Raw genomic sequence first — 13,228 nt, forward strand, 5'->3', positions numbered from 1 at the left:
TTCATGGTCACTGCCATTGAATGCCCTCTATGTCCCTGTGGCATCAAATCCTGCAGCAGGTGGCATATGTGACTGACTAGTTCCTTATACATGTGCAGTCTTCGGCAACACTAATTCTCAGTAATCTGCAGGAATGACAAGCGCTGTCTATAGACCCTAGGTCTAGCGAGGTGCTTACGAGCAGTGGCTCCCTGTGGATCTTCAGCTATGCGCACAGCAAGCCCTGCCACCCCTCCACCTTGAGGGAGATGCTCCTTCTTTTGCCAAGCCAGGCGCCTCCGCCGCTCTCCTCTTCTTCTCTGTTCCCTGTAAGCCATGAGGCATACTGCTAAATCACCAGGCTCCATGATCCTGATGTTCTCCCCCTGTGTCCTAAGAACCTCTCTTGGTTAAATCTGAAGGCCCCTTCACGCATGCAGGAGAGTGCTGGGCACACTTGGATGGCCAGTGTGTAGTGAGCTTCATGGCTGCCCAAAACTCCACCCGCCTCCGTCCCCTCCACTTGACCGATTGGTGGCAGCTTCACCCACTGGACTGCATGCTGTGCTCTCAGCTCAGGTGCAGGCATTCTGCTAACCGGCACTGCAAGGCTGCGCGCTGTTAGCTTGACTGGTCCAAACCTTAATAAAGACATTGCAAGGGGCTGTTAGCACCTCCACCAGTGACTGTGTCATGGCCGCCTCTTGCAAGGGGATTGTACAATTTGCCCAGTCGGCCAATTGTTGTGCTGCCCCCTAAGCCGCACATTAATTTGCAGTCTGCGCCTGAGGGGTGAAAAGGTCAGGAGCATTTGATGGCACTTTCATGCTTTTGCATTGCTTGAGTGGGCAGAAATGCTTCAGGGGCCTGACTCCAAGCATGTCAATGGAGCTGCTGCTGAACAGTCTGAGCTGTGGAAGAATGCTCACTTTTGACAAGCTTTTCCAAGTGCGTGGCCGCTTCCCTCGCCACTCCCCCACAACTGCCCCCAGCATGTGCTTGTGTATTTCCTTCAGTTTGTGCTGCCTTGCACCATTCCCCCACTCCCCCGGCCTGACCCGCACTGGAATCCTTGCCCTGGCGCCGCACTGAAAGCCAGCTGGGAGAAAGAGACTTGCCTATGCTCCCACCCTGAATGCGCAGCGCCTCTTCCTTAATATCCTGTGGACGATGCTCATGAGCGCTGCACAAGGTTGTGTGCATTCACCTCTGAGTTCCCCTCAAAGTTTAGATCATCAGGTGCACGCCTTTCAAAGGCAGTCGTAAAGCACGCTGTTCTGAAGTCACGCTGATGTGGGTGGTAAATTTGACATGGGGGATGATTCTGGCGAGCAGGGTTTATAACGAGTTGTTAAAGTATTGAAGTTAGGTCCCCGATGTGCGGCTGTGCCATTGATGGGTGGGCCAGACAATCGCAAATTAGTTTCACGACAGTCTGAAACCAACTTTTGGCCTTCTCACCATATCGTGTCCTCCCCCACCCGCCGCCAACAGGACTGGACGATTCTGCCCAGTGTTTATTGCAAAAATAATGAGGATTAAATATTTCAAAGTATCTCTACATAACTTTTGTGTGTTGGTTTGTTTTCAGAATCACATTAAATCCATCGATTCCGGAGAAACAAATTTAGAAAGTGCAGTTGGTAAGTACATCATTTTAATTTCAGAAAAAATGTGAATCCTGTTTTCCCTTATCCATTCAATTTCTTTATAAAAGCAGGATGTTAATGTCTTAGCATTCTTAAATTAATTGTGCCTTGAACATTCCAGAAACTTTCCTTCCCTCTACTGTCAGGAACACTTGGTGCTAGGTTACAACTATAGCACTTTGGCACACATGACAAAATTAACTGTCTTATTTATTGGTGATTATACTTCAGAAATATTTCATTGGTGTAAAGCACTTCAGGATGTTCTGAGGTCATAAAAGGCTTCATGTAATTGCAAGGTTTTTTTCCTTCTTTTGTGTGTCCAGTTCCAGACACTGTACTTTAGAAAGGATATACAGGCTTTTGTGCAGAAAGAATTTATGAGAATCCTTCCAGGAACGAGGAATTTCGGTTGCGTAGATAGATTAGGGATTCTGGGGCTGTTCTTCAAAATGAAGGTTGAGAGGAGATTGGTTACAGGTGTTCAAAATCATGTGAGGTCTGGACAGAATAGATTGGGAAATACAGTTCTCACTGGCAGAAGGTAGAGAATCACAGGACATTAATTTAAGGTAATTGGGAAAAGAACCAATGGTGACATGAGGAAAATCTTTCCTATGCACTGGAATGCACTGCCTGAAAGGGTGGTGGAGACAGACTGAATCATGACTTGCAAAAGGAAATTGAATAAGCACCTGAAGAGAAAAAAATTGCAGAGCTCTGGGGAAAGGGCAGGGGAGTGGTACTAGCTGAGTTGCTCTTGTAGAGAGCTGGCATGGGCACAATGAGCCAAATGGCCTCCTCCTGTGCTATAACCATCCTATGATTCTATAGGGAAGGTTGGCAAGCAGCTATCAATCTTAACAATTCATCATTCTGTTCAACTGACAGGGAAACCCATGGGCAGGACCCATAAAATTCTTCAGGACTTCATGGAAAATTTGTATTTAATCAAACTCATGTGCTGGACTCCCCTATTATCTGAGTCGGGTCCTTGGCACAAGCCCTGTATTTGGACGCCCGACAGACATGGCAGCCAGAAGTAGAGTTGGGAAGTTGGGAACACCACCTGTTGACATATATACATTTGTTTTGTGCCTGTTCTGCACTACCCTGTTTCCTGAGGAAGCCCTGGAAATTTTGGGGTAATGTAAATAGGACTAAGAACAGGCTTAATAGGCCACTGTTCGCATTTTGCTGACCTTTGTCATTCATACCTTTGACATTCATACCTTTGTTACCTCGAGACTTGACTATTCCAACACACTGCTGGCTTGTCTCCCCCATCCTACCTCCTGTAAACTTGAGGTCATCCAAAACTCTGCTGCTTGCGTTTCAACTTGCACCAAGTCCCGTTCCCCTATCACCCCTCTGCTCACTGGCTACATTGGCTCCTGGTCAAGCAATGCCTTGATTTTAAAATTCTCATTCTCCTTTTCAAATACCCCATGACTGTGTTCCTCCTTATCTCTGTAGTAGTTTCCGGCCCCAGAACGCCCTGAGATACCTGCGCTCATCTAATTCTGGCCTCTTGTGCAGCCTCGATTTTAATCACTCCACCATGGTGGCCATGCCTTCAGCTGTCTGGGCTCAGAGCTCTGGAATTCCCTCCTGACCTTTCTGTTTCTGTATCTTGATTTCCTTCTTTAAGTCACTCCTTAAAACCACCTGTTTGTCCAAGGTTTTGGCCATCTAACCTAATGCCTCCTTGTGTCTCGGTATCATATTTTGTTTTATAATGCTCCTGTGAAGCCCCTTGGGACATTTTACTACATTAAAGACGCTATATAAATAAGCTTTTATTGGTTGTGGCCAGGGAATGGGTGTTCCCCAAAGTCAAAAGGCCAGAAAATTTTGACGGGCTCAGCAATAGTTTTGTGGCTATCAACAATGTTTATTACCTTACCAAATACCTATTCGCCTTCATGATGATAACCTAAAACACAGCAGCCAATATGGCTTCAAAAGAAAAAGATCCTGGTTGACCAGTCCAGCTGAAATAGCATAAATTAGTACACACCATGCATCAACCTGGAACCTTCTGCTTATCTGTATACTGAATTTAACAAGTGATACATCAGGACACTGTACCCTGTTTATACTTGGAGAGTAAAATTTGACAGAATGATAAAACTTTCATTGTAATCAGGTGTGCAAGAAATATATTTAGTGCTTTTCAGAAAGTACACTTTTTAGATACTGTTCTCCTTTTAAATTCAACTTTAGGTCAAACCGGTTCAGAAGAACTTATTAGAATAGTTTTCTCATCATGGGAGGCCATCACTCAGCATCCAATGCTACTGACTAATCATCATTCTACAGTAAGTAAGAAGTTATCAGCATGCATGCGTCTATGTATGTGTGCAATATCTGTGATCCTAAAATTACAGATGATTAATTTAGTAAAGCAGCTGTGTAGTAAAAAGATCCAAAAGACACAGTCACCCCATACAGAGCATTGTTCACATGTCATGATGTGGAAACGCAGCAGATGCACTCTGATGAGATACATGAATACATGAGATAGCAATTAGGAACAGGAACTGGCAAATTTCCGTCCCACTAGCCAGTTGTAGGATCCTTTCTCCCAACTACCTCAGCACAGGGATCAACATGGAACTTTCTTGGCCTATATGACTCAACTGCTGCTACTGACCTAATCAGCTGCATCCTGGGATGAGCAGCAGTTCTTCACAACTAATTGGTCAATTAAAGCATTGTTGTAGCCCAGCTACCAGCTTTCTGTAACAAAACTGAATGATAGTTGGAATCTCTTTCACACGAATGCCACAAGTGTCTCTTATTACAATTACTTGGACTTTTAGAAAACTTTTAGAGTATTGTGTTGGTGGTGTCAATCGTTGGAGAAAGAGCTCGAGAGAGTTTCCAAAAACCACCATTAGATAAAGAACAAAAACAGAATTGCCTGGAAAAACTCAGCAGGTCTGGCAGCATCGGTGGAACTAAGGGTTCTGTTGAAGGGTCATGTGGACTCGAAACGTCGACTCTTTTCTTTTCCACCGATGCTGCCAGACCTGCTGAGTTTTTCCAGGTAATTCTGTTTTTGTTTTGGATTTCCAGCATCCGCAGTAGTTTTTTGTTTTTATTAGATAAAGAACTATAATTGATAGCTTTTTGCGTATTTATTCCTCACTTTCAATTCAGGGAAATGTTTTTATTTAAACAGTGGTCTAATTGGTGGGATAATTTACTGAGCTCAATCCTGTGGAAAAATCCTGCAGTGACTCAACACATTTAAGATGGAGTTTCAGCACCTGTACCTCTTACAGCATTAATCACGATTGACTTTAATCTCCTTTTATTTTCCCATCATCTTTATTTGTAATAAGGCAAAGGTTACATTTGTATTATTGCGTTTGTGTCAGGGTCTTTTTGTACTTGTTTTTCCTTAATTTATCCCCAGCACGCTGTTGGAGTACTAAACCTCTTCCCCGTCAATTCATCCTAACCATGTTGGCAGCACTCACTATATAAAAATACTGACAAATATATGGGAGAGGGCCGGGGAACAAAATTATGTTCAATTTAATCCTAAATGTTGTTATTGCTGCCTAATGTTAAAATAGATTGAAATGGTGAAACTCATAATATAAGTGCACGTTGAAATAAAGAGGCATGCTAGCAAGATGGCAGCCAAAATCTTTCCAAATCCCAGGTTCTCCCATCACCAGGACCCAACGAGTCCCGAGCACATGCGGAAAGATGGCAGGACCCAGGTGGGATTTTACTGGCGGCCGATTAAGATCTAATTGAGGATGATGGCGCGCCTCTCCAATCTACCAGCCCAAGCAGGGGGCGATAGCTTGATAGCACCTCCAATACAGATGGCCATTGCTGAGGCTGCAGAGAGAAGAAAAGGGTCCCTCCACATTGAGGAGCCCTCAAAACACCAGGAAGTTTGTTTTAACTGTGCTGGGGCAAGGCCCTAGTAATCAGAGAGATGAGCCCTCCAGTAGTGGCATTGGAATTGTGGGCCATTGCTGCCAAGGGGCCTCTCTGTGGACTATGGATCAGCCATTAAGGAAGGTCTTGTCCACCCCCAACTCCCACCAACCCGTAGTTTACCTGGCTGTCACCCCATGTGGCAGGGGCCGTTCCAATGCCAGCAAAATGCTGGGGGCAGGAAGTGGCCATTAGTTGGCCAATTAATTGGTTTAATTGGCTGCCTGCTTCTGCCACTGACATTCTGCATTTGAAGACTACCCCGTGGCCCTGGGAATATGCGAGCTCCCATCTTGATGCTTTTTGCCACCATTTGAAAAGGCTTCTACCTCCCATCCCATCTCCGGAGAGTTGGTAAAATTCAGCCTGACATTTTTTATTAAAACAAAAGCAGATGCTGGAAATCTGAAATAAAAACAAGGAATGCTGGAAATACTCAGCAGGTAGGAGACAGGGATAAAGACCACCCTGCCCATTTGTGGATCCCCATTTCACGCATCAGCCCACAACATCCCCCATTCCCAGAAATTTTTGTGCACTCAACCTATATTCCAGTACTATTGTCTGTGGGAAAACATAAGCTTAGGTTCAGAACTGATGTTTTTAAAGTCTCGATGTAAAGTTCCTAACAGAATGATAAGGTGCTGTTCCTCAAGCTTATGTTCAGCTTAATTGGAGATATGTAAGGGGCCAAGGACAGAGGAGTCAGACTGGAATAGAGAAGAGAAGTGGCAGTGTGCACCATGGAGATACGTCATCATCCAGGAAAGCAGTGGGAGGGTGAGATTAATTTGAATATCTTATGTTCTTCTCACATTTGCCCCTTTTCAAGGCTAAAGAATTCAACTTTTTCTAACTTTTTCTCATAGCACATTAGAGTTCAGTTTCTTGGCTCTCCCCTACACCATTTCCAGTAGTTGGATATTTGTATTGTATTTCCAAGATCAGAATTAAATGGAGTATTCGAAGTGCAGCCTGACCAGAGCATTTCCTCACATTGCTGTACACAAATTGCCTGCTATATTTTCTTTTGTAACAAGACTGGCGGTGCTTCAAAAATAATCCACTCATTGTGGAGCTCTTCAGGACACTCTGGGCAAGAAAAAGTATTACATCAATGGAAGTCCTTCTTTCTTTTCATGCTGATACCATCAAACTTTTAATGTGGAGTAAACTGGCTATCAACTTGCACCACGTGGTGTAAACTGTTCAAATTTCTTCCCGAGTATGAATTTCTCTGAATTCCTTGTTGACCTTATGTTGTTGTACTCACTCACACCTATGCGATATTCTTTGCATTGTGCCCATGTTTTTAATCTTTACTAACTACAGCACTATCGCTTGCCTAGAAAGTGATACTCCATAAGTCCTGCACCCCCCTCCTTCACACCTGTTCTCTGTTCAGCAGACAGTAAGATACATTTACTGTGAGGTGAGATTGATGAAGTATCATTTTCTCCCACAAGTTGCATGCTTTGCCTAATGAGAACTGTCAAAAGTAATCACTCATAAAGCTGGCAGACTCTGCTGTATGATCCCACTGGGACAAGCAACTAAATACTTAAGACGTTGTGAGTAACTTAATGGTTGCACTAGTGAGTGTCTGTCAAACTGTTATTGTTCATTGCTGTGTGGGATAAATAGTCACAGAACACACAGAGTCAAACTGGCAGCAATGATATAGTGAGTCAACACCAAATAAACTGACCATTTGACCTGGTTAGCCTATACTGGTCCACACAAGCCTCCTCTCACCTCTTTTCAGTTAAAGGATATTTACTTTAACAGGAGCATTAATTGTTAATTTATTTAATCTAAGTTAATTTAGCAGCCAGTTTATTTTTCTGAAAGAAACATTTTACAAACGTTATTAAACATAACGTGCCACTGAATCACATATAGAGCAGAATCTTGTTGAAGCTGGGGGGGGTGGGGTCTCATGCCGGCCAGAGAGCTGGCAAGAGAGCCGCACTGTCTCTTTTCAGGAAAGCCTGCCAAACTACAAGCCAATCAGGCAGTGGTGAGGCCAGTGGTGAGCCTTCCCCTGGAATCAAGATCCTGGGGGTGGAAGTTTTGCCTACCAAGACCTCAGTAGTGACACTGGGGAGGCCATGGCAGCTGCCGGAAGGACAGGCACCAAAGTTCCAGGATCCTGGAGGGCCTTTGATCAAGGGACAGACTCTCCCTCAGGAGGTGATAAGCTGGCCATATTGTTTTAGCTGCCGCGCTCACCACAAGACTACAGACTTGCCCACCACTGGGTTAATGCCAGTGGCAGTGGTATGAGGCCATTAAGTGATCATTAATTGACCTCTTAAGGGCCTCAATAGGCAGCGGGGCAGGAAGGTTGACCTTGGACCTTCTTACCCAGAATTTAATTCTGGCGGAGTCAGGAAGGCAGTGGGGTTCCAGCATGCCACCATCTCACCGAATTACATGCCCCCTCCTGCTTCCAAGCTTGCCACCAGCGAGAGCACAAGATTCCGCCCATAGAGTTATTAGGCCAAATAACCAAAAGCTTGGCCAAAGAGTTAGGCTTTAAGAAGCATCTTGAAGGAGGATAGAGAGGTAGAGAGTTGGAGATGTTTAAGGAGAGAATTCCAGAGCTTAGGGCTTTGGCAGCTAATTTAATATTATTTAATATAATTTATAATAGCAGATTTAGCAAATCTATTTCCCATTACCAAGAGTTCACAGAATCAAGCTAATTGAATTTTGGCATTGAATCACCTCATCATTTTAAGATGATGCAAGATGACTGGGTGGAAAGAAAGTATTATTTTGGTGGAATAAAGGGTGCTGATTTACCCACTCAGTGTGATGAATGCTTTGATACTTCTAGCATTTTAATGACTTGTGACACACCTGCCCTAGAGTATTCAGTGAATGGAAATTTGTTTACATTTCATTCTGTGGAGTTCTTACTCTTCAAGGAAAGAATATATTGTAGTTGTTCTGCTATAAAATCTTTGGATAGATTAAGTAAAGGAAGAGTGAGGAGAGGCAGTATAAACTAAATGGTACAACTTTAAAAGGGGTGCAGGAACAGAGAGACCTGGGAGTTTATGCACATAAATCTTTGAAGGTGGCACGACAAGTTGATAAGGTTGTAAAATGAGAAAATGCATACAGGTTTCTGCACTTTATCAGTGGAAGCATACTACACAATTCAGCGGTGGCCCTCGTATACTCCATAGCTGAGTACTGTGCAACTGGTATGGACCAGAAGTAGCCACACTTGACTGGTTGATGGATCACTGGAACCCTCAAGTCAACCCCAACACCCTGGCTACCCATTCTGGCACACATGCCACCCTCCCCCCGGGATTCGCCGCGATGCAGCGACCCTTCGTGAAGCTTAGCGAATCAAGGAAAACAAACACCTCCCCATCCACCAGGACCTCACCAACATCTCTCACCTCGGCTTGAAGTCACGTATGCCCTTTTGGACCCATGCACACAACATCAGGCAATGTGATTTCAACTCTGCAGAAGCTTGGAAAAGTGAATGATCCTCACAAGAAGTCACAAACAAACACCTCGTGAAAGACCTGATGCTGAAGGTCCCTGGTTTTGACCTCCCACGACGTTCATGAGCATCCCTAAACCACATACGTACAAACCATGGCAGATGCAGATACCTGATGCACAAATGGGAAATTTTAAAACTCTCCTGTGTGCAACTGTTGTCACCTAGAGCAGACCGTGAAACACAAAGCAGCTCAATGCCCATCTCATAAATACGAAGGAGGTATTACAGCGATGCACACCGCCACTCCTCCTGGCTTGACCACCATGATGTAAAATTATAGCTGTTGCTCCATACCCAGCCATACAAAAGAAGAAGTCGAAGCATAGAATATAAAAGTTAAGGTAAACCTTTATAGATCACTGATTAGGCCTCAGCTGAAGTGTTCAATTCCGGGTGCCACACGTAGGAAGAAAGGATTTCAAGGTTCTGGAGAGGGTGCAAAGGAGATTTACTAGAATTATACCGAGGTTGGTGGACTTCAGTTGCATGGAGAGACTTAAAAAGCTGGGATTGTTGTCCTTGGACCAGAGAGCTTTAGTAGAGGTGCTCAAAATTATGAAGGGTTTTGAATAGAGTAAATAAGGCAAACTGTTCCTACTAGCAATGAGGATCAGTAAACAGAGGACACAAGTTTTAGATAATTGGCAAAAGAAACAGAGGTGAGATGAGTTTTTTTTATGCAATGAGTTATGAGAATGCACTGCCTGAAAGAGTGGTGGAAGCAGATTCAGTAGTAACCTTCAAAAAGGAATTGGATAAATACTTGGAAAGACAACATTTGCTGGGCTTTAGGGAAGAGCAGGGAAGTGAGACTAATTGATTGAGCTTTCAAAGAGCCGACACAGACATGTTTGGCCAAGTGGCCTCCTTCTATGCTGTATTCTTCTATGAATCGATAAGACAAATTTGTGATACACAGTATAAATGCAAAGAAAAAATCTGCAAATCCAGGAAATCTGAAATAAAAATGGAAAATACCGAAAAGAGAATTCTGTAAAAATAGACATGCAGAGTGACATCCAAAATGTTAACGTGCCATTTTTTTATACAGGCACTGACAGGTCTGTTATGTTTTTGCTGGCATTTTCAGTGTTTGCAATGCAATAGGCAGTCATATTCTTATTTGATGTTTTTCAATATAATCACATTCTAATTATAACTACTTATTTACATAGTCTTGTCAGCTTCAAGATGTGTTTATTAAATTGGTTCCAGCTTACCATCACATCACTTCCCCTCTGTCTCAAGACAAATGCTCTCTGCAGTGTTAGCTATCACCTCCACATATTTTTCCTCCATCTCCGGGACAGATGCTCTTATTCCAAGGCCAGCCATCACCCCCCGCTTAGTATCCTTCTTGGCTTAGATATGTTGGCTGTTTTCCCAACCAGCAAAGAAACTGTTGTGCTTTTTTGTAATCTTCTCATAACCACATCTGCTGCTCCATTTCCTTGGTGGCAAGCATGCAGGCATCTACCCTGGGCTGCTTCCCTGCAATCTCTGAAGCTACCATTGCAGATTGTCCAACGCCCAATCACTTTTGCAGCATCACCACCGCCCACCCCACCCTCTCCTCCCTTCCCCCAGCCATCTCTGAACCAGGAACTCTGCTGTCCAGATTAACCATCACACTGCACTAACTGTTTGTCCCAATTTACTGTTATAGCCTCCAGGCTGGCAATTATTCCCATACTGCTTCCCCTCTACCTCAATAACAGATGTTTTCCTTTCCAAGCCAATCATCACATCTGCAATGCCTTACTTCCATCTCTAAGCCTGGCACATTTGTGTCCAGATTAACCATGATTCCTTATTGCTTCCAGGTTTCATACTTGGTGTGCAGGGTGGGGTGAAGGGAAGAGTTGTGTGTATATTTCAAATGTAACTTCCCCTCAAAATCAAACGCACATATGACAACCTCAGCAAAGCTTTTATTACATGAACATAAACTGTTCTGAAATAAATTGGAAAATAAAGCATACAAGGCTTAAACTAGAGCAGCCATTTAATAATATTCAGAAAGAAATGTGGGTGAAAGTCCTAGCTTTCCTACAGATCTATTCATTGTATAAAAAGATTTCATTAGATGTATATAGTTGTTTGTTTTCTTTCAAATTGCTGAATAGTTGCTCTGATTAAGTTTGCTTTTACCAAGAAGCACGCAGCATAATTTTCTTGGTAATATTTTCTCTCCCTGTTTTGTCCTTTCTCCTTCTCGCTTGGTAATCTGTAGTTGAAGTTGTGATACAATTCGGTGCTGGATGCTCCTTATTGTCTTTTTTACATGTGCCAACCTGAACTTTAGATGATTTAACTGTAAGAATTGATCACAGTCAAACTTGATCTTACTCACTGTTCAAGCACATGTATTTTCTAACAATCAGGAACAGGATACACTGACATATTTTCGTTTTCTTAGCCTGTGATACCTGATGCTAGTTGCAGAAACTCCATTCTTCACAAATTAAGAGGGGGAAACATTTGCGGGAAAAATGTAAAAAAAATTATGTAAACTTTTGGAGTGTCTTTTTTTTTGCTCTGTGTAAGAGGCATTGTTTCAACATTACTTTCAGATGCACACTGACCTCTAGCTCACCTCTAATGGTGAGTGAATGGGGATTTTGGACCATTAATACGCACTCACAGTATAACCATCGTTGTGGGAAACATACAATGTTAAAGTCACTTAGCATTTATTTCCTTCTCCTCTTGTGGGTAGCATATCCAGTTGAGAAGATAGGGTAAGGTATCTGCTGCTGACTCTCCTCTAATGCTTTCTGTTACCAGATGCTAGGTGTGCATAAAAATGATCCAAATTGGCTTATGCTCCCATGGGTCCTGATAGCCTGGCTAAAATCTGACGTCAATCATAAACTATTGAAATGATATTGCACCACTTGATTTAGTACTGAGCCACATACACCAGTAAGGCTCCCAGCAGGGACTTTGGTGATGGTTAGCCATGCACACTAGGATGGCTCCAGGTCAGATTCCTTGTAGTGCTGAGTCATGCATATCAGAATGGCCCAAAAAGCCAGGCAATGGTGTGCACTGATTCTGGAAATCTAAAATAAAAGCAGAAAATACTGGAAATACTCAGCAGATCTGGCAGCATCTGTGTAGCAAAGTTGATGTTTCAGGTTGATGACATTGCAGCAGAACTGAAGCTCATGTCTGGTGTTTGATTAAGTGAAAATAATGCTGTTTATTTATTTTTTGAGTGCAACTGAGAATTCTGGCTATATCTTAAAATGATAAAACTGTAGAATTTAGTATTGAAGGAACAACAAATACAATTGTGGGTCATCACACACAAAGGTGAAAGGCAATGCAGGATTCGGCATTGAAATGAGGTCCAAGAGTATCGTTAAAGATAACCAATATCAATTCATTGTAGACAAATTTTTAATTGATCCACTTTTTAAGTATTTTACAATCTGGATTCCAGTTTCTTATTAATGCGCACAAAATTGTGCTTAGTGTGTTCATTTAAATGTTCTGTAGTCAAGCACATTTTGAAGATGGGATAAAAACCCTTTCTAAGGTTGCACTCGAGTAAATTAAAATTTATACATGATATGTACTCAATTAAAACATCCAGCCCAACCGTGTTCATTTAGGTCGTCTCCCAGTGGGTTTTATGATGCGTGGCTTTTGGCGTGCTGCCAAAATAATCATCTCTCAAAGCAACGCTTTGACCTCCTGAGAATTCCCCTCATTTAATGTTGGAGCAAAGACAGCTACTGGAACATAATCAAAAAATACTGGTTTTGCATGAGAATCAGGAGACAAGTGAAATTATTGATGGTAATTTACACGATAATGAAGTTTGTGCTCTTGCAACTTTTCTCTAGCCAAAGTACTCTGGCTTTTAGCTAAAGCTGTGTTTATAAAGGATGCTGTGACACTTGGGAATAACTGGATTCTCTTCTAATTAGTACTGAAACTCCAGAATATTGAACATGTTTTAAGTTCTCTGAGGAATATGGTGCAAATTTGATGCCACAAAATGTGCTGTGACAATGGTTCTTTTTCTTTTTCAAAATCCATTTTAAAAAGTCTTATTAATTTTACTCATGCTCTTTATATTTCAATGACAGATTTT

The 13,228-nt window shown here is 42.7% G+C and overlaps 1 protein-coding gene across 5 annotated transcripts in view; it reads left to right on the top strand.

The window, feature by feature from the left end:
- Positions 1–13,228, top strand: part of ulk4 (unc-51 like kinase 4) — a 411,327-nt gene that overhangs the window by 204,184 nt on the left and 193,915 nt on the right. For all 5 annotated transcript variants that reach the window (XM_078539600.1, XM_078539595.1, XM_078539598.1 and 2 more), the window contains 2 exons: positions 1,571–1,622; positions 3,855–3,949. In XM_078539600.1, coding sequence (XP_078395726.1) covers positions 1,571–1,622; positions 3,855–3,949 — 147 coding nt within the window. The remainder of the gene's footprint in view (positions 1–1,570; positions 1,623–3,854; positions 3,950–13,228) is intronic.

Source organism: Cetorhinus maximus, chromosome 3 (genome assembly GCF_964194155.1).
Source record: "Cetorhinus maximus chromosome 3, sCetMax3.hap1.1, whole genome shotgun sequence".
Classification (NCBI taxonomy): Eukaryota; Metazoa; Chordata; class Chondrichthyes; order Lamniformes; family Cetorhinidae; genus Cetorhinus; species Cetorhinus maximus.